The following is a 25,007-nucleotide window of genomic DNA, read 5'->3' as shown; positions in this document are numbered from 1 at the left end:
CGTAGCAGCCGACCAATCAGGGGCCTCGTAGCAGCCGACCAATCAGGGGCCTCGTAGCAGCCGACCAATCAGGGGCTTCCTAGCAATCGGCCAAGCAAAGGCCTCGTTGCAGCTGACCAATCACGGGCCTCCTATCAACCGACCAATCAGGGGCCTCGTAGCAGCCGACCAATCAGGGGCCTCGCAGCAGCCGACCAATTAGGGGCCTCGTAGCAGCCAACCAATCAGGAGCTTCGCAGCAACCCACCAATCAGGAGCCTCGTAGCAGATGGCCAATCAGGGGCCTCGTAGTAGCCGACCAATCAGTGGCATCGTAGAAACACACACACACACACGCACGCACGCACGCACGCACGATGCACGCACGCACACCCACACGCATGCCCCCGTGCGCGCACAAACACACACACACACACACACACACACACACACACACTCAATAAGAAAAACATATCACCTTATATAAACATCTTCCCGAATGCGTTGCTTCATTATGAAGTGAAACTAGTCGAAAATGAAGCGCCTTATGAAGCGCGCGCGCTATAATAAAACAAAATTACAAAAATGTAAACGGAAATAATTATATGTTGTGCATTCCGCGGGCCGGCAGGCGAGCACAAGACGTCATATCTGAGCGTCTTTTCGATGTCTTATTTTGGTCTAGACGCCCGTGACCACATTTAGACGTGTTATAGGCGTCTAAATTTAGTCAGCAAGAACACGTCTGTATTATTAAAAACCTGACGCCTGACAGCCGTCTAATAGTAAATGTGGTTGTATTATAACAGCTAGCTAAATTTAACAAAACATACAGATACAGATAATACAGAGAACAAAATGTGGATTTGTCACTATATAGGTTACACAAACTTATATTTATCAAATTAACCGTCACCAAATATACAAAATTGAGCATGTTATGTAATGTATATACATAACATATGATCAGGAGTGGATAATAGAGAATTATGACATTATTATCCATATATTTCTATTATCGACTCCTGATATGATGTATACATCCTATATATTATGTCATGTATTATATTATCATGTATAACATATGATCAAGAGCTAATAATACCTCAAGAGCTAATAAGGTATTATTAGCTCTTGATATGATATATACATAATATATGATGTATTATATCATATTCTATCATAACTACATGATCACATGATTACCACTGATTAACGCAAATAGATCAAGAGGTATATGTGTAGATTGTGATATATAGCCCGGCTATCTCTTTTTTGCGCTATTAGTAAGTATTGCCAGGAAACAAATAAATGTGTGTAACGACATAGTCATGATCACTTTAATGTGTTTTGACGCCACAGGATGGCGCTACGTTACCTCCGCGGTCCGAGAATTATGGAGCTTTTGTGTCGGAGCTTGTTATTGTTTTTAATTTATCTGTTTACGCATCAAAACGCTGTAATTGCTTCATTCTTGGCGGATGAATGTTTTAAAGAAGCAGAAGCTGACGGTAGCACATACGACCCGACATCCCCATTGGTCCTTTGTTGTATGCTGTGAGTGGCTACTACTACTAGTACTAGTACTAGTACTAGTACTAGTACTAGTTCTAGATAGTACGCTATGACATGTTCATTTTACTTTTAGCTCTAGAACTATAGTAGTTACTAGTATAGCCCTCCGCTCCGCCGCAGGGCTATAGAACATATTAATTGCTATGGCAATTTCCAGGGAGTAAGCAAAGACAACTTTTTTTGCGGTTAAAAACTTCGGTATGCCAAATGGCAAATAAAGCACATTCTCTGCCGCACAAATGTCTTGAGTTACCTACAAACACTAAAATTAAACCGCAAACTAACGCTTAAATGTTGTACTTGCTATATTACTCGTCGACGAAGATTGTTTACCAGCTTGTAACCGCTGTAAGGGTTTGATCCTTACGTCGGTCGGTGTCCTGGTCGTCTGGTAGAATGAAGCACGAATCCGTTGATCCCAGGTGGTCCTTATATATGACGGCAGCCGTGGCCTTGCCTGGCTTGCCGTGGATTCTGGGTCGAAGCCTGTAGTCGAATCCAGTAGAATGGCTTCGACTCGTATAGTTGCCGGTAGACACCTTACACCGCCATTTTTCGCTAGTGAGCGGGCAAAATGCATTTCCAAGTGGAGGGGTGGGCAGGTTACACGCGGTTGCAAACCGCGCAACCGCGCTAGCGCTGCGCAACGAAAAATTGCGGTTTGCACCCGCGTGCAACCTGCCCACCCTTCCACTTGGAAATACATAGTGCCCGCTCGCTAGCGAAAAATGGCGGTTACAAGTTGGTAAACAATCTTCGTCGACGAGTAATATAGCAAGTACAACATTTAAGCGTTAGTTTGCGGTTTAATTTTCGCAGTGGCTACGGGTACGGTAGCCGTCGGTCGCTGAAGCCCCTTTTTGGCATTAGGGTTAGGGTTCGGATTAGGGTTAGGTTTAGGGTTATGGTTAGGGTTAGGGTTCTAGCTCATCTAAACTCAAATTGTGAATTTATTTCCAAAGGCGTTATTTCGAAATCTGGTGCCACCGCCGCCATCTTTGTCTCGTTAAGTATGAAAGCGAATAGACTCCCGTACCCGTAGCCTCGAGACATTAAGATACGGCTACCGTACCCGTAGCCACTGCCTTTAATTTTAGTGTTTGTAGTAACTTAAGACATTTGTGCGGCAGAGAATGTGCTTTATTTGGCATACCGAAGAAGTTATTAACTGCAAAAAAGTTGTCTTTGCTTACTCCCTGGAAATTGCCATAGTATGTTCTATAGCCCTGCGGCGGAGCGGAGGGCTATAGTTCTAGAGGCTCTATGTTCATTTCTGCTGACACTAACTAAGTAAAGTACTGATACTGATGCTGAGAGGGTCTATGTCCCCCAGGGTACTGCCGGAACGTACCCTGGTACCTAAGCATATAAATCAACGTGATTTATATGCTCTGTTGGTACTATCTATGCTATGCCGGACTGTACCTCGCCACTCCACTAACGAGTCTAGGGAGTCGCCTACTCCCTCACCCTAACCCTAACCCTAACCATATCAGATAGTTACCAGGGTACGTTCCGGCAGTACCCTGGGGGACATAGACCCTATGAGCGATACTGATAGTGATACTGATACTGATAGTGATAGTGTGCAAGTTGATAAAGCAAAGACTTGCATGGTGGGTAGGCACAGCTACATTGGTCTGCCAACCGATATCTTCCGGCTGCCTGCTGTACGATTGTAACTTGTAGACACATTGTCATTGATGTCATCGCCACATGACCAGGCAACTAGACATTTTTCCAAGACAAGTTCCAACAAACTCATTCAATGTGTTGGGAAAGTGACCAAGGAAACTATGGAGTTCTGATTGCGCGCTTAGTTTACTAGTTGCTGTAGTTGCCGATAACTTGCTTGCTTGAGTGATTGTATAGATTATAACCTTTAGGGCTCTGATCTCTTACTTGCTTGAGTAATAAATTGCATAATGACCTGGCGGCGATTTATGTCCGAAAGTATCCTGTATTATATTCTCACATTGTTAAGTTTAATAACAGTGTCAGTGCGTGGGTAATATATATATTTTCAGACCAGAACAGTTCATGGATTGTCAAGATCCATTGGATTTAGATGGGAATGAAACTGCAAGGGAAGAGCTAGGATTTGGATGTACAAAGGTAGGCGTGCATTGCAGGGGCAATCAAGTTTAATTAAGATAACCTTGCTGGCTTACATACATGACCGAATTATAGGATCATTGATTGTTGGAAAAATTATTACTGAACAGACACTACAACTTTTTCATATGTATAATATTGGAACATTGTACCGTCAGACCATAACTTTTATACAATACATGTACTTTCTCAGTGGGGCGGAGAGAAGTATGAGGACATGCAAACTACGGCAGTGAATTGTACAGCATTACCGGGAATTGAGTGCTATGGGAACCGAACCTTCATGAGAGAAGGTATACCGTGCATAAAGTAAGTTAAAATATCTGCTATTAGCTATCTTTAAACCGACTATCTCACAAATAAATCGGAAAACTGCATAAGTGTAGACAAATTAGGTCTCACCTATTAGCGAGCTTTTTACTGGTTACTCCAGCACAACAATCACCACAAATTTGTGCTGTTATAGGCTATAACGGCATATGAACAGCAAATGTGCACCCGCTATCTTAAGATTTGTGATAATGGAATGTTCAAACAGTCCCACAAAACAAATGTACATACTGACATAGTTACATGACACAAAATATTATGGACTGTTACCTATCTCGAAATGTATACAGAGGTAGTAGCGCAGACTTGCGACTTTTGGTTGCTCGCCGCTGCCACCTGCAACCGCGTGCGATCGGTCACACGCTTCACCGTGTGTGCGCATGCAAGCGACTGCTGTTAACAGCAGTCGCTTCTTTTCATTGTCTTTTTGTCTTTCCATTGTCTTTCCATGACTTATATTACCCGCACACATGCAATTTCGAAGCGATTGCGAGCGACTAGTTGCTGAAAATCAAACCTGTTTGATTTCTTGCAACTCGTTGCAAGCGACCAGAATCGCTACGAGTTGCAGTTGCACGTTCGCGCAAACTTGCGACTTTTTCATGCAACTCGGCTGCGATTCTAGAATCGCAGTCGAGTTGCATGAAAAAGTCGCAAGTCTGCGCTAGGCTTAACCTAGTGTAGAGACAGCGTTCTGGTCTCGCGAGAGCAAAATCATGTGCTAGTTTGTTGACATATGTAAACAATCTAATTTGAAATGCAGATCGGTGCAGATACTGGTGGAAAGAATGTTGTCCGAGTGTTTCTAAATTTTACTATGACATTTTAGCCTTGCTATATACATTTGGTGTTATGCAAGGAGTACCAGCAAGTATCAGAATGGTTGAGAAAATATGAAAACGGTTGGTAAAAACGTGAAATCCTCGCTTTAAGTTGGCAGTGTACATGTTTGTTGTAATATAATTATTCACAACACTGTATTTCAGTGCCAATCTGGGGTGAAAGGGATAGATTGAGTGACTGTATTGATAATGCATGGCATTAATTGTTTTTGCCTCTTCTGCTGTTCTCTTATAGATACAATGGCTACTATTTCGCAACGACGCTCATTTATTCGATCTTGCTGGGTTTTCTTGGCATGGACAGATTCTGTCTTGGCCACACTGGAACTGCAGTAGGGAAACTTCTGACATTAGGTTTGTATGCGTTGGTGCTCAACGTTATACCTACAGCGTGTTGTTGTTGTCTTGATACGGTTTAAGTACCCTGCAACCATTTTGACCAAAGTTCTTGGAAATTAGTATAATTTAATGTGCATATTGAGGTTGTCTCTACACAGTCGTTATTTCAGAGGGCAGCAATCGATGTAGTAAACGTAACATTTTACGAGCTTCATGTCAGTGTGGATAACTGCTCTCACGTGACGTATGTATGGTTCTTGTTTTCTAGGAGGACTTGGAATTTGGTGGATAGTTGACATTGTATTGTTAATAACAGGAGGCCTTCTACCAGCGGATGATAGCAACTGGCACCCGTACTATTGAGTCCTCGTTTTTCAAATCTGTCTTTTGACATACGCCCACGCACTTGTGTAGTTAACTTTAAATTTCCATGACGTCAATCTATTGGCTCTTACTTGAATTTAAAAAAAACCACTTACTATTGCAGCCGTTTTGCTGTTGCAAAAAATGAGATATCAGTGTGGCAGCAAACCGTTATGAGAATTTGTCATCAATTTCTGATAAATTAGTAGCAATGACAGTGTATTAATACTGTACAGTATTAATACCCCCGTGCATTAATACTAGAAGTCATAGATAGCAAATATATCAAGTAATCTGTATTTGCAAGTCTAAAATTGTGAAAGTGTAATTAGATGTGTAAATAGGATGAAAACTGTAAATATGACGATGTAAATTATTTAAATACTTTAATATGAAGAAGATTAATTTAAATAAAGCCTGTATATTATTTGGTAAAAATCACTATATTTTATGTAATAAGTAAGTGTCATATATATGTACAATATACACTGTAGAACTCTACCATTCTTACAATGGTGTCAAATAAGTTCTATACGCCTTGTGGAGAATATATATCCCATACTACTAGTATCTGATATAAGCACAAGTGTAAATCACTTTAGAAGTTTCGACAAACAGCACAACAAACTCTTTCCCGAAACTTCTTACTTCTTTCGTTTGCTCAGTTTACTTGCTTTCTTGCTTGGAGGTTCAGGCTGTGACTTTTCTGGGCATGGTCTCTTAGCTGGCGGCTCCTGTACCTGTTCCTCCCCTTCCATTACATCCTGCTGCTCCACCGCCACCTAAAGTCAGCACACATGTATCTCATTATTCACCCAGTTCTGATTCGTCTTACAGATTGGTTGTAATTGAAACAGAGTTTTCCCCAAATTTTATAAATAATCAAAGGTCACTATAAATATTCAAAACTGCTACGGTAGGGTGACGAAAATGAGATTACAATAACCATATTATTTCATAGGCATGCTTACACATGCATATTTAGAAACCATTGTAAGGTTAGGCACAAATAAGTATTTAGACACCGATTTTTACACAAGCAATTTTATGTGTTCATATTTTGATGCATACATCATGTAATTCATTGCATATATATTTCAGTCATTGGTCAAAGCATAGCTTGAAATGTGGTTGCAACTTTTTGAAATCTGACAGCGACGAGGATTGTAATACGCACATTAACATTGTTGGCGTCGTCATCATTATCATCATCATTTTCATCATCATCGTCAGATTGATCCTCCAGGGCAGCTTGCACAGCGCTTGCATCAATCCTGAAGTCTCTTGCTGTGCTAGCCTTCATGTGCTCCATCAGATTAACCTGTAAGAAGTATATAAATCCATAAATCAGATGTTAAACGGGCCAATGGGGGTTAAAGAAGGCATGTCGGAAATCGTTTCACTGAGAAAACTCAACTCTCTTAACGAGGTTCATTAACCTTCGACTTAATTCAATCTAAATTGGAGGATTTCCAATAATCAGAAGCGCACAATTATAACAGGTGGTGCTGTCTCTCATTTCTAGTCTTTTTCCTGGGTAAAACTAACTAGGGACCCATAATAAACCAGTAGTTGGTGCAGCATGCCAGGTTGTAAGTGCCAACTCGCACACCTCTCCTTTAATACATTTGGTTAAAAGTTAACCATTGACGAGATTAAATAAATCGAACAACAAATTATTCAATTAAGCCTCAAGCAGAAGCCTTTACATATGTGTGTGTGCACTGCATTCAGAGTAATCACATACAGAAACCGAATTCACATGATACCAATTACCTTCGACTTCTTAGACAACTGGATCAGGTATCGTTCGTATTGCTCTATTGCGTATATCAGGTTGGGTATCGTGTGGCTCTCCTTGAGAACAACCGATTTAGCAGCGCCACCTGCCTCTCCAACTCCACCCTTCTTCTTTCCAGCCTTTTCGGGTTTAGCTGCCTTCTGCTGAATGCTTTCCAACCGGACCGTCTGAAGTACGTTAAATAAAATAAACGAAAAGGACCATCCGTTCGAATGTACATGATGAAACATTAAACGTGGACGTAACAGGAACTGCAATCCACATTCATTCCTGTTGGTGCATGGGTTGGTAGACCTCACAGAGGCAGATAGCAAGCAACGACACCAGTAGACGGTGGAATTTTGCCCAGAATTGTATTGCCTTTATACCCATAAGACATATTTCTGCAACTCATCACCTGTATGTAGTTAATCATTGGGTAGACGTTTTTGGTGAGATTTGTGCCTGACAGTCGAACAAGCTTCTCGTAGCGTGGACACAAATGTCCAGCGTGCTGCTTGTACAGCATGATATACTGCAATGAAAATTAGCACTAGTGTTATTCATGTTAACATGTATGTAAGCACAAGTTTTCTGAACTAAGTCCTAGTAGCCACAGTATTGAAGAAACTGTTACACATTAATAAACAATCAAATTCATATATATATATATAATATCAGGAGTGTATCAATATGTATCAGGTATGTATTGATACACTCCTGATAATATATATATAGACAGACAGATAGATAGATAGATAGAAAGATAGACTTATACTATAACATAGATATTGATCGATCAATGTCATCTGCATAGCTAGCGGCTTTCCTCCATCTATCAGGATGCAGTACCCTCTAGAGTAAATATCTTATGATGTTGTCTGAGGAGCTAAGTAATTAAGAAATTCTTAACACAGACGTCAATCACTGCGTCAAATCACTGATCAAGTCATCATCTGCGCAACGTGCCAACTAATTTCTCACTACACTTACCAATCATCAGCTCCCCGTACAAGGGAATACACCACCGCCCCTTCCCCTATCCCTAGCATACTCATCCGTGCATTAATTGTGCGTTTGCAGCGACCGTCCGTATTTCGTGAAGTTGGTGAGCGCCGCGTACATGCGGGCGACGGTGCGTATGAGCGCGTCCTGGCCGGCGCTGCCCGGCACGGCCGCCTGCACCAGCTCGCACAGGCAGTTAACGAGGTTGCCCAGTTGCAGACTGACGTGCTTCTCGCGTCCCTCACGCTGCGTCGCGCCCGCTGCGTCCACGTCTGCCGAGAGAGAGAGATAGAGAGACGTAGTTAGACGAAGGAAGAAGTAAGAAGAGACGTAGAAGGCACGTTATTTGAATCCGGGTGCGGCCGAAGCAGCGACGCCTACAAGTCACGTGCGAATTATACAAAGCGCATTTCGGGAGTATCGTCAGTGTATATATATGTATATATATATATATATATATAGATATACATATATAGTAACGTGATAAACGCGACACCTACGGTCACATTCCTCGTTCTCGTACCTGCGTCACGAGCGCCGGCCGACGGCGCAACGTTGCCGCGGGCAACAGTGACCACCCACTCCGCATCCTCCAGCATCCTGTCGACGCGCAGCAGCAGCGCGGCTAGCACCGTCGCCGCCGTGCGCGGCGTGACGAACGCAAAATGAGATCCGTCTCTCACGTCGATCGCCTACAAACAACAAAGAAGAACGCAAGTCAGCTGGAGGAAGAAGGGAAATAGTGCGGGAGGGGATGTACAGGGCAGGAGGGAGGGTACATAAAGTGTGGAAGGGGGAGGAGACGTACAGTACAGGAGGGTATGTATAGTGCGGTAGGGAGGAGGGAACGTACAGTGCAGGAGGTGGGAGGAGACGCACAGTTCCGGAGGGGGCTGGGACGTAACGGTCAGGAGTGGAGAGGTTCGTTAAGTCTGAAGAGGTGAGCGAAACTTTAACGTGCAACTTGGAGATTTCAGTCATCTCTCTACTTCAGGTTTCTGCCATTGCAATATAATATGTGACAATGGTAAGATTTCCATTCAGCATCAACACCAACTTCAGACGTTTTTTATTATGTACCTAAACAATCGATGCTCTGAGGTTAGATACAAGGAAGTTCTTCATTGATGTTTCGTCAGAACATTTGATTCGAACCAATACAGATTCGTTTATCGTGATAAAACCTGCCTGGTCAATATCCTTCAGCTGCACATGTATGTCTTGTGCCAGCTCTAGAGCAAGAACCACACCGCTGGTCAGTCGACCGGTCATGCGGAACAGCAAGGCGAGTAGAGGCTTGAGGACTGCTAGGTCTTCCAGCTGGCGTTCCTGACAGACCTGCTGCACCCACTTGTGAAGCTAAAGCCAAATGAGAAATGAATTATACCTGATTACGTCACGCGCCAGCAGCTTCCCTGACATGCCTGCCAGTCAGTGGAAAGCACATGATGAAACAATGCTAAATGCAGGTGTTTACTGGTGTTTACTACACCATCAGTGGTAAAATTAATAACACATAAATATACAAATTTATGAAATATATAAAAACGATTAAATTTAATTAAAATTAATTGCAGTGATCAGTGGTACATAAAAAACATGTTAGATCATGCACGAGATGAGCATTGAGACATTGTGAAGTGAGTCAGTCCATGTTCACGACAAAACAGAAACTAACTTTTACTGTATATTCTTCAATAATTAAAACTGTGAGCACAACTTAAAAATGTGAAATGAGAATATGTAGCGATGAGAAACATACTGTACCTGTACATAATGCTGTTCAGTAGCTTCCAGTTCTGTAGCGAGTTGCGAAATCACATTCACAATATACACCACTTCCTTCATTCTGAAAAACATCAAGCCAGTGACTACTTACCTTTCTTAAAAGAAGTATACGTTAGTAAAAAGTAAAGCAATTAAAAGTTGGAAGATTTTAAACTTCATGTTAAGATTTTATGTTAATCATGTTAAGATCATATATAACATCTATGTCTGTTGAAACAAGGTGACCTCGGGTGAAACACGCACCTGTTACTGTCTTCGTCCGTTGCAAGTACAGCTGCCATGAGTCTCTGGAAGCGCTTAATTTGTGCATAGACATGGACGTCTTTACTAACGTCTCCTGCCGAACTGTCGCCGGCTAAAAAAAAACACACAAACTAACCATGACAGACCTGAGGGAAAATCGACTGCCATAACTATTGTTAATCGATTACATCAACCAAAGTGCAGTGAGATTACAAAGCAATCGCTGCCCGGTTGCATTACAATCATCAACGCATTTATCTCGTTTTTGAGAATAGTGCTGACGGCGGGCGACACCGACGCGTACCGATGTGGTTCAGGAATTCTGTCACTCTGTCTTTATAGAAGGTCGTGATGAGAGTTATCATGGCAGAGCACCCCTCCACGCACATGAGCAGCACGGCTCGTCTCTGCCTCTCGCTCTCCGGCTGCCGTGGTCGCTGGCTGGCTGTGCCACCACTGTCCGTGTAATGCGTCAGCAGCGACCTGAAACGTGCACCCGATTGCAACGCTTGTTTTACCGAAATGCGGATGTAGATAACGCATTATTTCGGTTGAAATCAGGGTATGGTTTCGGGATGAAATTGGGCACACGTGTGTAACGAAAACGTGTAAGTACAATTTTTCACATTTTTTGTAAACAATTTTTTTAAACAAACGGATTAGAATAAGCCGAGCAGGGTTCACTAACTTGGCAATCTTGCAGCAGGATTGGAATGTGTTATCTTCCTTCGATGGTTTCGTGTTCACTTGCAGAGTGGTGCTTAGATGCTGCCCCTTCTGCAGTGATACACTGACCAGGTGTCGCACAAAGTCAGCATTACCCCGCAATACTGCCAGGCCTGCAGCTCTAGCTGGGTTGACATCGCTGTGGGTGTAACGTGAAATTGAGAACACATTAACAACAGAGAGACAATAGCATAGTAAGCAAATACAAACAACACACTCAGAGAGGATAATAGGATATTAACATCGTGAACCACACATGAGGAGCAAAAGATGATGATAACGTAATAATAAAAGTATTTCGACATAAATAGCAAATCCAATCCAGCCTAAATAATTATATCACTGTGACATTAACAATGTTATCAGTGCTTTCACAGCACAATTTCTATAAACATACCCTGATGTAACTTGTTAACTAACTAACTAATGCCTAACGCTGTAAGGACATAAATTAGCAAAATAATAATAAACGAAATAAATAGTGAGCAGACCAGAATAGACCATTCAGCATCGTGGCAACGCATCGCAGAGTTAGCAGGCTGGTGGGTGTGGCAAGTGGCTTCACCGCAGCGGCTGGTCGGCCCTTCTTCTCTGCGTCGCCGCCCTTCCTTCCTGCGGTGCCTTTCTCCCGCAGCACCTCTGCCAGTCGGCTGTAGCATTCGTACAGCTGCAGCACCATCTCGCACGACTCACGGCTGCAACACACGGGGCACAGGCGTCAACCGGGGAGCAACTGCACAGGCCAGTGACTAAATAATTTGTTTTTAGACACAATGACAAATAATGTATTTTAACACTGCACACTTGACGTCTGTATAAAAGAATCGTTGAAGCTGCAAGTAGTATTTGCTTATGATGCACAGCATGTTTTCTGGGATGCAGTACTTTGGCAAGGATGCAAGTGTTTCAAATGTTTGCTCACTATCACAGTTTGTACACAATATGCAGTATTAGTCTAGTATGTATCTAACAACCTACCTGTACTTTCCTCTTACAAATGTGAATTCCATTGACACTTCGTAAATTCCCAGCACCAGACTTGCGAATATGTGGTTCTTTAGGCCTACAGTGTTGTTTGTACTAAAGTCAGCAGACTTGTCCTGTTATTATGTAAAGATAAAACAAATTAATTAGCATCCTAATCAAAAGGCCATGGTTAGTTATTGCATCTATATGCATGAATACATTTGTGTGTATATTCGATCTATTGCATAACTTTCCAAAATACCATAACCTCTTATATTTTACTATGATTTGATAGGCAAATAGTATTCACCACTGAAAGGAGCATGTTCAAAGGAAACTATTGGGCCACATTAGCCAAGATGAGAATAAAGTGTCACGCCAGGATTTGTCAACTGCGATCATTGAAACTTTACCAGCTCAAAGTCCTCCAGTTCTGCGTTGACCATTCTGCTGGATAGAGACTTCAGCACTGCCTCACAGTCTAGCTGCAGCGCTTCCAGGTCCGTCTGTTCACCTTCATCGTCTTCTCCCCCGCTGGAGGTTTTCTCTGCAACCTTTTCTAGGATTTGTACGATGCTTGCGAGCAAGTGACCCTGTCGAAAATGCTCCGTCGGTTACACACACGTTTGGTATCAATGTCTTTTTTTTAATCAAATTTTTTTCATCTAGTCATTATTGCAGTATAGGAGCAATTATGCATCCTATTCCCATGCATGGCTGTGTGTTGGCCAATGGTAAAGGTATTGGAGATGGTGATGGGCATGGCGATAGTGTTGCATGGTGATGGTAACAGGGATGGTGATGGTGATGGTGATGACAGTTGTGGCTATGACGATGATGGCAATGGTCACCATTGCTTCTGCAACAGCGAGCATATGCTGCATGGGGGTTAGGCCAGTTGACTGCACTGCTGCCACAGCTAATCATGATAATCAGATAGTGATGATGCCAATGGTATGCTATTGATGCAGATGACAACCAATGATAATGAAGAAGACGCCAACGGCGATGATTGTGACATTTATGAATACTCTTGCTATGGTGTGTAACAATAGCAGTGAGGTAATGGTGATGACGATAACAATGACGACGACGATAATGATGGTGAAAACTTTAATGAAGCATGTTTATAAGGATAATGATGACAACGACTACTTGTTCGACTGACCAGGGGTTCATTGCAGGTGACGACATCTCCCTGCGTTGCAACGCAGAGTTCCAGACTGACGGGTGGCAGTACATCGTCCCCGCTCACGTAGTAAGCACGTAGATGTGTGAGTAGCAGTTCTAGCGCTGGCCCGCACAGTTCAGCATTGCTGCTCACAACGACCGGGATACCCTGTAAGAGACGACAATTGTCACAACTTACATGGTTGATGGCCTACATCACGAGGAGCAACAGGCCAACATGAACTGACTGAGTGACATGGCATAGCTAGCAGCACAGCATCTGCACACGTATTAGCATGTAAACATTTTCCACCCATTAGCCCATGCAGTCATACCCACCCACTTACTGACCGAAACTGAACTGAACTAAACAAGTGAATTGGTATACTATAGGTGCCCAGTCACCACACGCTCGTTAGCATTGTAGAGTCTGTCCATTAATTACGGCCATCGAACCCTGCCTCTCATTAACTTCTCACCTCGTAGAGGAGTGTTCGAATCTCTGCCTGCTGTTTGAAGCACTTTCTCAGACTGGCGATTATTTCTAGACACAGAGCCTCGTTTGCCTTTGGGTTAGGTCGTGAGTGGACATCCGCTTGTATCTATACAACATATGAAACATTAGCCCTGCACACTATAGCACTGCTCGTCTAATAATTTTCTAATGTCTGTTTCGAAGCCTTTTTTTCAAAAACCTTATTAATCAATCAACCTAATAAATAATCTCACAAATAAGCTATACAGAATCGTTCCTCTCATAAGAAGTACTTCCCATTTGTGGCAACAGCTGCTTGCAATACGCGGTAAGAGAAAGTGTGGTAGGAATGTCTCACCTGGCTGAACCAACTCCCTGATGAGGACGACTGACTTTGCTGACTGCCTGGAATCGTGCCAAGTACCTTGAAATTCTTCAGAACTTGCAGATATCCATTTACAGCCATCTTTCTTGCTTCCAGGTGACTGATAATGGAAAGATCAGCACAATATAAAACACTACACACATGAGAACTGATCAGGAGGTCAATCCTAATTTAGGTCCATGTATACTTACATTATGGAGGTTAAGATTAGGTTAGGCTTAGGGTTATGCATAGGGGTAAGGGCAAGGTTAGAATTACGATTAGGGTTATGGTTATTGTACGTAGGGTTAGAATGATGATGGTGTATGATGATGAGTATGTATGTTGGAGGTTGGAACATAGGCTCGAGCCCTGGTCAAATGGCAGCAAACAGATGTGACTGCACAATGCTTATTCATACCATGCACAGGCTAGCCTGGAAAACCAGTCCAGCATTAACTTCATACAGTGTCATAGGTTCATAGCATCTACTAATAAGCTAGTCGAATCTACATGGAACATGGCTGGTCCAGACCTCCTTTTAACATGTGTTTACCGCTACCTTTACAAATGCGTTGCAGGAAATAACAAGCTCGTTGAACGTACACGGGTACTGAAGTGGATTTGTGCCCCCCTGACCCCAGGCCAGGCCTCCACACACCTCGCATGCCTGCCTACATTGGCCGTGGGCCGGGGCCTCCATCTGCTTCACATGCCTGATTACCTGGAGAACATGCCCTTCCTCAGCACGATCATTAGCGCATCTTTCAGCGGCATGCTCAGCTTCATCAATGGCTGCACCGCCGTGAGGAAGCGGCAGCTCGTTGTCGCGGGCAACAGAGACAGGTAGTCGAATACCTCTCGCACCTTTTGCGACCATTCAAGCAGCTGCTGCGGTCCACAGCGGACGATGGCAGCCAGCAGGTCTGCAACGTGCATTTAAGCGTTCATCAATATAGATAACGCCACGCACAGACGATGAAGCATGTTAAAGAATGAAAAAATTCATATATTGACACAAATGTATTATTTGTGCTACATAATACATAATGGCAATAAACCATTCACGGGGACAAATATAACATTTTATGGATGAAATAACCTGAAGGGTGGAAATAAAACATTTATGGATGAAAATGTAAGATTTGCGAGGCTGAATGCTAACTTGGAATGTTAAAAATAAGGTATATGGTACTGTTTTAATTGTAATATTACAGATTAGTAACGAATAAAAGTAATACAATCATAAGTAGTTGGACAGCTATAGGCATTATGTGTGCTCCTAATACATAGGAAATGCAAAATCCTGACTAGATACTCACCAAGGTAGTGGTGAGCTGGACTTGTTGCTTTGGTAACTAGTCTGTTAAGAATTTGTTCTAGGATATCTTCACGGACGATCTTGTGCAGCTTGAAAGTCTCTAATAAGACAACTGCTCCCAGCTTGCACGCTCTCCCTCCCGGGGTGATGAAGTATGCTGAATGACAACAGATATCAATGTACTGATATGCATTCTATCAGGGGTAAATAATGACAAATTTTGTCATTATTCATTTGTCATTCAGAAATTTTTAATTTTTAAATTTTGGAAATTTTTCCATTTGTCATTATTCTCCCCTGATTCTATGAATACTCAACCAACTCCTGAAGAGTCGATGTATGCAATACTAGCACAACTACATCGTACCAGGAGAGATAGTAGTTTTGCCAAATGCCGCCTTTGGGCCATATGTGTCCATGAGCAGAAATCCTACGTGCACCAAGCCATGTGTCACGTGATCCCATCCATATGAACTGAAGATAATTCAAGATGTTAAGTTTATAAGAGACAGTAATAATGACAAAACACAGATGCCTGCGACAGGTCCTGCCTCCTACATCGTATCACAGACAATGGCTCTACACTTTCAACACTACCCCAAGACTTCTATATAATTTAGCATTTGCATGCATAGCTTTCCCAAAAAATTACCACACCCTCTTTCGTAATATCTAGACTGCAACACCCCCAATTGTTTTCTGTTATACGTCCTTAAAGACGATAGAGAGTGAAGATGAAACAGCTCTGGCAGTGATCAGCGATGCACACCTATTTGTGATGGCCTGCACAATGCCGGGTGTGACGTCACAGTCCTGGCTGACAAGTCCCTGCAGCCACTCGCTGTCGCTGCATCTCTCGCAGTCCTTGTAGCTCTTGATGATACAGCCCTTGAGGAAGTCAAACAGCTACCAAGAAATACAAGCTGATATATATATGTACATACATACACGGATATTATACAATGCTCTCTGTAGAGTGCTGCTTGCATGCCACCTGTTTTACAGACTAGTATCTAAATTATTCTAATTTTATCTGATTTACAGAATTTCTATGACATAAAATCTCAACTACATTCAAGATGTCAAACGCATAGAAAGACCAATGCTTTTCGTAAACGTGCCTGATCTTCAAAGCGATGAATTTGCCCTACAGACAATGCTAGAGCAACATTGAAGGGTGATAGAATTCTACTTGGACTTTGTTGATTAGCCTGTAATAACAACAACAATCATGTAATAGTTGTTTTACACAAATTCAGTAGATCTTGTTATGTTGTCTACACAATCAAGTATGAATGCAGTGTATGCTGTCAATTAATGAAGGCATTTACTATAATCTTATCTTGCTTTACTGTAATATTACGATTATAGATCATAGATTTCCATTTAAAAAATTACATGCATATCATGTGCACTTTATATATCTCCTTACATTTAAACGGAATGCAAATAACTACTAAAGTGATCAGGAGTTTAAGTAGCATGTATTCTGCTAGAGAAACAAGCTTAATTGTAATTATACCTTCAAATATTTTATGTATTCTCGTCCTAGCTCCTGATCTTGCTTGATCGTGAATATGATGTACAAGGAAACAGTGCCCTCCACCTGTCTCAACTGCTCTACTGTATTTCCTTCCTCCTCCACTTCTATTGCTTCACTGCTTGTAGTAAAAATAGTTTGTACAACTGCTCACATTTTCTTTAATTAATCTGTGTTACAATTACATCGATGTATAGATAGTGCATAAATGTGACTTCACATCAATACACTGCAATGCGCAAGGAAACCCCAATGAGTATATCTTATAATGTATACTCAGTATACCAAGGTATTGTTTTATTTATTCCAAATAAAAATGCATATCTCAAAGGCACAAATGCTCGCTGTACATATTAGCATTCTTGTATATTCTTGTATATGCACTACTACATGAACTCAGCAGTACCTTCTGTGTTGAGATGAAACTTTTTTATCCTGCTCGTTGAAGAAATTTATTATACCCTCCAGGGTACACCTCTTGTGACCCTGAAATCCAATTATTTACATTCAACGAACACACAATACATTTAAAGCAGGATAGCCAATGATTTTTAAAGGCAATGTAGTACATGATTTACTAAAATACTATGAGTTATAAATACTTATTTATGGCTGTAGGTTGTATGATCTACAAGATACAAGGGTTAGAGTAAATTACAAACTATGCACTATATTCTCGTGTAGAAAGGAAATAACAGACTGATTTGACTGGATTGGCAGTATATCTGCCTACCTTCGTGGAGAGCAGTAGCAGCTGATAGACCACAGCAGGTAACTTCTGTAGTTCTAGGTCACCAAACATCCTCACTAGCTTCTCAATGACAAACCTTAGCTCCTCACTGCTCATGTCTATGTCCCTGAAATTGCAAACATCGCTGATAATAGCATAAAAGATAATCACTCCTCTGACAATAGCTTACTATAGAAATTCTTACCTAATAACAGCTTACTACACAACCTCTCCTCTAACAATAGCTTACTACACAACCTCTGCTCTAACAATAGCCTACAAGATCATCTCTCACCTGACCACCTCTCAGTTGACCACTTCTCAGCTGCTCATCTCTTACCTGAACATTGTGGTCAGCTGAATGACCAGCTCTGCATCCCACCTGGCCGAACAGAGGCGGTTCAGCACGTGGCTCTTGTACTCGGCACCCGGCATGTCATTGTTGTTGTACAGGACCTTATCCTGGCGACTGATGCTCGACAGAAGCTTAGGAAACAACTCCAGCCACCTACAACGTGACAAGCGAGAGAGAAATACACGTCGCTGATATATGAATCACTCTTCATTTTCTATTGCTGTTAAATTATAGTTAGTGCTAAAGTTTGGCTTCTAGAATGTAGGTCCAGCAGCAACGTAGCCGGTGTTCGTTGCACTCCCTTTGTGTGGTGAGCAGCGCGTGGTACGCGCAGGGGCGTTTTGAAACAGCTCCAGCCTCGGTAGCTGTAATGCCGTGTTTTTTTGTGAGTTAATAAAGTTGTATTAAACGTATTCTCTTTATCAGTTATTGTTCTTCCGACAAGACATAACAGTCGCATCTTCGAAAGATGCAGCGCGCACTTTCCCCATTGCGATTTCATCGCTGCAGATGCACGGCAGTTTGGATGGATTTTTGCGGGATTCCTTGGGTGATTCTCTCTTCATTAGCAGGTTACAAACATTATCGGCGCATCAATCGAATCTCGGTTTCCGCGTTTTACGCTTTGCTTTTTAGGAGCAGTACAGTTCAGCAGCGAGTGTGACGCTGGTTTGCAGATGAAAATGTGCAACATTCAAACGCTATTTTATAACTTGTGGTCAGTTTTGTTTCTATCTAACCAATAACCAGTAAGATAAAGGTACCAGTAATAACTAGCTCATTACCAGAGATTACCCATCCACTGCACCAGTATATCCCATATACTCAGGTGTGTACAATTAAGATAATTATCAATAATACTAAAACACATATACAACGTGGGTAGTAATGATCAGAGTGTCTTGTCTATCATGCATATCACGTACTGGCACTTTTCAGATGACACAATGTTGCCAATGTTCCTGATGATTTCAAGGAACATCTCTGCCAATTCTGCCAGACTGTTTGCTGAAAATCCATCAGTCTGAAGTGAGAAATGCCAATAATGTATTCGTAAATAAATCAATAACTAACAGACCATACTGAATTATTTCTGAAACTCGACACAAATTGCAACGTGCAACTACACATCTAGTTATAAGTATAGCCACTCAACCCATACTAACCTATATGCCGTGCTAATGCTGGTAATTATTTTTCCCAGAGGTGCACTCTCCAATAAACTACTTTGAATAGCCGGCATAGGCGCCATAATGTGCATCTCGGTTTTTCCCAGGCTTTTAATGCATGTCAGGCCCAACATGCCTTCTAAGCTGCAGCTAATTTGTGACATCCCATAAATCTTCTGACAAGTCCTAATTGCCTAATTGACATGCCTTAACTTCCAGCCATTTACACTTGACAATCCCTGCACAGTCATGCTATATTCTCACAGTTGATGTATACTTCTCCAAACCGATCTTACTTGTGTATTGGGGCCAATTATAACATGTACAATTGATGCCAAAGATTGCCCGACATCCCTTCCTAAATTCCATGCGAGAACCTCACGCATATATATATATATACACTGCCATGTGCTGACACCTATTGAAACAGCTAAGATCACAAAAGACAAAACACCTCCAGGAGCAGTGTTCCTATCACCTCCGAGGCGAGTGAAGTTGACATTGCATCCTGACGCAGTAGTCCGACCACATGTTTGTAAACGTGAATCCGTCTCGCAATACCCTCACCAAACTTGCTTGGAGATGCTGAAAAGAATATTTTAATAAAATTTCGATGGTGGGAATATAGATAAACATTTTACCATTGAATCGATAAATACTGTGGGAATCGTGCTTCTGCACGCGAATCACGAGTCATGCTATTCAGTTATAACCAGTGAATCATCGCACTGAGTGTACACACACCCAAGTGTATTGAGACTAGTGACATTGCAAAATAGTATTAGTAACCTACGTGCATCCATTTACATATATCTGTCCCAATATATTTTGAAATGTTACAATGCATGATGATGTGTAAGATAACATCCATGTGCACTCTTTTATACCTAAAAACAAGGCCCTGATTAGCGCTGCAGGGTCGCCATTGCCTCTAAGCACTCGCCGATCTATGAGCAGACTGATCTATGAGAGGAGATAATAGCAATCATACTATCAGAAGATATTATGATCAAAAATGCTTTACGTTTCATGGCAAACATTTTATTACTGTAATTTAGTGACATATTAAATATATTCACGGCAAAAATGGCTTAAAAAGACTTGCACAAACTATACGTACATCGTCGAGGCTAAGAGATGACAGAAACTTCTCAAGTTCATCATAGTTCTTTTCCTCGTGCAACCTCAAAACTGTTTTATCAATTTTTTCCATTTATTTCACTTGGCTGGTCGATATAGCCAACTGAAAATCAAATAATATATAATACTTCCAGAGTATATATAGCACAGAATCGAGAATGCATGCTATTGATAATTATATTGATGAATAAACATGCTCACCTGCCCCATGTACGATATGTAAGGACATTGCACTACACGATGTTAATTGATGAGCCCTGAGTTAATTATTGTTCAATTTGTTGAATGCCAGACTCGGTGCCCCAATGTAATTTTGTAAATTGTAAAGAGTAAAACAATAACAGATTATTCTGTTACTGATAGTAATACTAAGTTACGCTCATAGGGTCTATGTCCCCCAGGATACGGCCGGAACGTACCCTGGGTACGGTCCGGTATACCGGAACGTACGCTGGTAACTATCTGATATGGTTAGGGTTAGGGTTAGGGTTAGGGTTAGGGAGTAGGCGTAGGCGACTCCCTACTCGTTAGTGGAGTAGGCGAGGTACAGTCCGGCATATTAGATAGTACCAGGGTACGTTCCGGCAGTACCCTGAGGGACATAGACCCTCTCAGTCTCAGCCTAAGTTACTCCTGTCCTGATTTATGATTATACTTATAGTCTATGAATATGACATGTGACTGCTATGTCTAGATCTTTTAGTTTCATGGCAGTGCTCGACACACCAAAACCTCTGTTGGGCGATTAAAAAATACCCAAAACAAAATATTACAGGCCCAAAATAAAATCTTTGGGCGAGTACAATTTCTGTTCGGAGTTAACACAGCGCAAAACAAGTGCTCAGATTTCGATTTATCGCAACACTCGGCGGACACGGCTTTCCTATGTAAAGGGAGATAATGCTGATTTAAAACCTGTCGCCATGTTAGCGTGGTTCCATATGTGCCCATGCGTTTTTGCAAATGTGGCATGCAAACAGCGTTCAAAATTAGTGTCGACCCGGAGGCCACCAAGTTTTTGCTTTGGCCACCACCTCTACGAAACTGCCGGTCCTCCTGACCCACACTTTTCCCCCTCATATTACTCTGAAATACTACGGTTATCGCAACGGCAGTTTAGACAGACTTGTAAATGGGAGTGCATTCTAATACGCTCCGTTCCTGAACGTAGACGGGGTATCCAAAACATCCTGCAATCATGATTCGTCACACGAACAAAACCTCGTGACAGTCTAAGAAATCGTTTGCAGCATGTAGCGTAGCCCAGTGTTTTTATGACCGCATAACAATAAGTTCATATGTCACAGGGGTTATCGTGGCGACGTGGGGAGTGAGGGCACGACCAGTGACACCTGACACGCACGTAATCAAAGCTGTCAATTGAATTCGTCACTTTTCTTTACGTAGAAAGTGGACTATTTTAATTCAGTTAGATATCTAGAAGCAATGTAAACTGTATATATTTCAAGATTCTAGGCACTTGTAACTTCGCGGATGTGCGGCAGCATTGATCTATGCATGGGGGTACCCAGGACGCAAATTTTTTTTCCCCACTGCAGTTCCGGACCCCAATCTTTCCACAGCCAATCAGCGCACTCCATTCACTCGACTTCGCTCTTATTTAGCATATGTCATGTGTGATTTTCAAGAACCCTGTATAGCCGAGCAGGTAGCGCACCGGCGTTACGAGTCAACGGTCGTTTGTTCGAATCCCGTATGTTTTTTAATTATTTTCCTGTTTTCTGTATTTTTCTATCTTTATCCATTTAACTATTGTTTTCCAATTAACACAAATATTTACATGATTTATTTACAACAATTTAATTAAAATTATTATTTTTTATTTAATTAAATTTATTAGTGTTAATTAAATTTAATTAGGGTTAGGGTTAGGGTTAGGGTCCGGAACTGCAGTGGGAAAAAAAATTTCGCACCCAGGACTGGGGAGGAGAAAAACGAAAGTAAAACCTTTCCCAGAAGCTCCCCCGACTTTCGATCCTAGAGCTTGAAATATATTATTTGACCAACTCTATGTTACATGTATGCTGTTAATGCTAATGGTTATTTTTATATACCATTTTGTTACTCATTGCTAGTAAATAAGCGGATCACCACAGGGTTCTCCCCAGGATGAAATTGAAACAGGGGGAGGGGGAGGGGGAAGGGGAGGGAGGAAGGAGAGGTCGGAGGCAAACTAGGGGGGTCCGGGCCGGCGCGTGTTTTACCGTAATGCGCTAAATACGCCACCCACACATTACGACGGTATTTGGCGTACTTGATATAAAACAGCGACGTCGGTACAGTTTGCTGCTAAGCGTTTGCCGCGACAGGGTTGACTGTTTGTATTGTGTGTGCGTCTTGCAGTGATGCGTAGTGTAGCCGACGTTTACTCATTAGTGGTACCGTACAAAATACACGCGTCCGGCGGCCTGCGGCTCGAATGGGAATTCTTGACGATCGATTCCAACGCTGTCAAACTTTTATTGTGCGTGAATCTAATTGGCGTGCGCAAACGATTGAAACGTGCGGAGAGAGTTTTCCCAAAACGGGGTGGTATGCGCGCCCGGTATTGCGCAACGTAGGCAACAGGCACTGGAAGTCTCAAATAAAAAAAATAATGGGCGCTAAATAAACATGAAATGCTTACAAAGAAGTCTTAATGTTTCTCTAGGCTACTCTATTTCACCTGCTGAATGCCGGCTCAAATGCTCATCTGCAAACACACAAATACACCGTATGCCGGCCCGGCGCTGTGCAGCGTGCCACAAACAACATGAATAAGAGAGTAAATATGAATAAACTCTCTTATTCATGTTGTTTAGTGCACGCTGCACACGCAGGGCGGCATACGCGTGTTATTTGTGTGTTGCATATGAGCATTTGACCGGCATTCACAGGTGAAATAGAGTAGGCCTAGAGAAACATTAAGACTTCTTTGGTACATTTCATGTTTATTTACCATTAATTTTTTTTATTGAGACGTTCCAAGTGCCTGTGCAACGTAGGGAGAACCCTGCACCAACTTTTGTGCAGGACCACCGACTTTCTGAAGATCAGTCCACTAGATTTTCAGCCAAAATTCGAACCCTGCATGCAAATCTGGCTTTGTGTCCAATGTGACAAGTTTGTAGGGCCTAAAGTCATGTACCGTTGTACATCATGGTGGTAGAAATACCAATGGAAAATTGGGGTAAGACTAATCCCCGGGCACTCTGTGAGGGTGAGCCCACAATGTAGGGGTGGTCGGGTAGGGTAGGGTCGGGTAGGGTAAGCTAACTCTAACCTAAACCCTAACCATACCCTACCCGACCACCCCTACATTGTGGGCTCGCCCTCACAGAGTGCCCGGGGATTAGTCTTTTCCGGAAAATTGGGCTACCACTTTTCATTTTACCATTTTTGGCCAGAGGCAGAAGAAATAAATTTCTGGTAGCCCCCAAAAAAATTTGTCAAGCACTGCATGGGGATTGAAAACACCTCCCTCAGACTGGGAAAACGAGAAGCCACTAGCCGAAGATTACTACTAGATTAGAACTTAGTACTACTACTAATAGTGTAACTAAGTAAGGCTGATAGGGTCTATGTCCCCCAGGGTACTGCCGGAACGTACCCTGGTACTATCTAATATGCCGGACCGTACCTCGCCTACTCCACTACCGAGTCTAGGGAGTCGCCTACGCCTACTCCCTAACCCTAACGGTAACCCTAACCCTAACCCTAATCCTAACCCTAACCATATCAAATAGTGACCAGGGTACGTTCCGGCAGTACCCTGGGGGACATAGACCATATATAAGCCTAAGTAAGTAGCTATAACTAAAGACTAAAGTAAAGGAAAGAAAGATCTCACACGTTGTAACGTTAGTCGCTATTCGTTAATAACAAAAAATATAATAATACGATGCCGCAAAAACATTGAGAGGTAACAGACTTTCAGACCTTTTCAGATAGAAAAAATTGGTCTTTCCTGATACTGATAGGTGTAATAATACTAATATGTATGATGTATCATGTAGAAATCAACAGGAGCTTGTTTATAAATGTTTTCATAAATGGCGCCTAAATGTGATGTGCTGCCATCTGTCAGCCAAAAAATGTAAAATTCTTAGAATATAGTAGCGCTTGTTCTAACCTCAGGTTCTAACAACACACCCGCAAAAAAACCGCATTGTCCACATCACCCATAGGTCCCCATAGCCAGCTTACCTGCTAGAACCTGCTACAACAATTATGTGAGCCACATTTTATACAGGCCTTCTGTGCCATGCACTTATTTCGTCGATCTCATAGAAAAAAAAACATTTTTGTGTCCTCCTATTTATTTGACTGTTCATGAACAGCATGAAATCAAGCTTTCGCCGACCCCACCTCTCCTACCCTGATAACCCTGCGTCACTTTGCAATGCGGTTGACTCATCGTTTGGTAAACAGGTTTGGATCGCTATATCTAATTGAATCCACTAAAACCAGTACAAACATGTCTCACCGAAACTTCAGCACTGCGACACGTTTTCTATATATTGTATAATTTGTATTGTAATGCAGTCTAATCTGCATATCATAGGTATATATACTCGCGCGCGCGCGCGCGCGCGTGTGTGTGTGTGTGTGTGTGTGTGTGTGTGTGTGTGTGTGTGTGTGTGTGTGTGTGTGTGTGTGTGTGTGTGTGTGTGTGTGTGTGTGTGTGTGTGT

The 25,007-nt window shown here is 42.2% G+C and overlaps 2 protein-coding genes across 10 annotated transcripts; one reads left to right on the top strand and one right to left on the bottom strand.

The window, feature by feature from the left end:
- Positions 1-1,240: 1,240 nt before the first annotated feature.
- Positions 1,241-5,989, top strand: LOC106809131 (TM2 domain-containing protein 2-like). 3 transcript variants are annotated; one of them, XM_014812104.1, is made up of 5 exons: positions 1,241-1,265; positions 3,582-3,669; positions 3,863-3,978; positions 5,077-5,195; positions 5,449-5,989. In XM_014812104.1, the coding sequence occupies exons 2-5, from the start codon at positions 3,595-3,597 to the stop codon at positions 5,541-5,543; spliced, it is 405 nt and encodes a 134-aa protein (XP_014667590.1). In that variant the 5' UTR covers positions 1,241-1,265; positions 3,582-3,594; the 3' UTR covers positions 5,544-5,989. The 3 variants fall into 3 exon arrangements, with proteins under 3 accessions (XP_014667590.1, XP_014667589.1, XP_014667588.1); XM_014812102.1 differs by lacking the exon at positions 1,241-1,265 and adding an exon at positions 1,330-1,536; XM_014812103.1 differs by lacking the exons at positions 1,241-1,265; positions 5,449-5,989 and adding an exon at positions 1,326-1,536 and having other exon boundaries at positions 3,863-3,962.
- On the bottom strand, positions 5,968-24,357 carry LOC106809129 (Fanconi anemia group I protein-like). Of its 7 annotated transcripts, none has more exons than XM_014812094.1 (31): positions 24,255-24,357; positions 20,296-20,418; positions 20,063-20,138; positions 19,630-19,760; positions 18,933-19,030; positions 17,992-18,159; positions 17,655-17,778; positions 17,328-17,407; positions 16,904-17,042; positions 16,503-16,592; positions 16,151-16,287; positions 15,749-15,855; positions 15,383-15,538; positions 14,785-14,986; positions 14,055-14,181; positions 13,701-13,823; positions 13,220-13,390; positions 12,465-12,644; positions 12,064-12,185; positions 11,577-11,780; positions 11,048-11,224; positions 10,664-10,842; positions 10,360-10,471; positions 10,096-10,177; positions 9,517-9,687; positions 8,852-9,020; positions 8,416-8,600; positions 7,742-7,858; positions 7,320-7,511; positions 6,721-6,864; positions 5,968-6,325 (listed from the first exon to the last, which is right to left on the bottom strand). In XM_014812094.1, the coding sequence occupies exons 2-31, from the start codon at positions 20,386-20,388 to the stop codon at positions 6,188-6,190; spliced, it is 4,194 nt and encodes a 1,397-aa protein (XP_014667580.1). In that variant the 5' UTR covers positions 20,389-20,418; positions 24,255-24,357; the 3' UTR covers positions 5,968-6,187. The 7 variants fall into 7 exon arrangements, with proteins under 7 accessions (XP_014667580.1, XP_014667582.1, XP_014667583.1 ...); XM_014812096.1 differs by having other exon boundaries at positions 16,904-17,039; XM_014812097.1 differs by having other exon boundaries at positions 19,654-19,760.
- Between the last annotated feature and the right edge of the window lie 650 nt (positions 24,358-25,007).

The sequence above is a fragment of the Priapulus caudatus genome, unplaced genomic scaffold (genome assembly GCF_000485595.1).
Source record: "Priapulus caudatus unplaced genomic scaffold, Priapulus_caudatus-5.0.1 Scaffold330, whole genome shotgun sequence".
Lineage (NCBI taxonomy): Eukaryota > Metazoa > Priapulida > Priapulimorpha > Priapulimorphida > Priapulidae > Priapulus > Priapulus caudatus.
This window is presented reverse-complemented; position numbering and strand designations above follow the sequence as displayed.

Excerpts from the sequence above, each read along its gene's own strand:
- LOC106809129 (XM_014812094.1), bottom strand. The coding sequence starts at position 20,388 with ATGGAAAAAATTGATAAAACAGTTTTGAGGTTGCACGAGGAAAAGAAC. Across the intron at positions 12,186-12,464 it reads AACTGGAGGACTTTGAGCTG|GACAAGTCTGCTGACTTTAG; the intron begins GTAAAGTTTCAA and ends ACATAATAACAG. Across the intron at positions 7,859-8,415 it reads TCACCAACTTCACGAAATAC|TATATCATGCTGTACAAGCA; the intron begins GGACGGTCGCTG and ends TTTTCATTGCAG.
- LOC106809131 (XM_014812102.1), top strand. The coding sequence starts at position 1,343 with ATGGCGCTACGTTACCTCCGCGGTCCGAGAATTATGGAGCTTTTGTGT. Across the intron at positions 1,537-3,581 it reads TTGGTCCTTTGTTGTATGCT|ACCAGAACAGTTCATGGATT; the intron begins GTGAGTGGCTAC and ends ATATATTTTCAG. Across the intron at positions 3,979-5,076 it reads GAAGGTATACCGTGCATAAA|ATACAATGGCTACTATTTCG; the intron begins GTAAGTTAAAAT and ends GTTCTCTTATAG.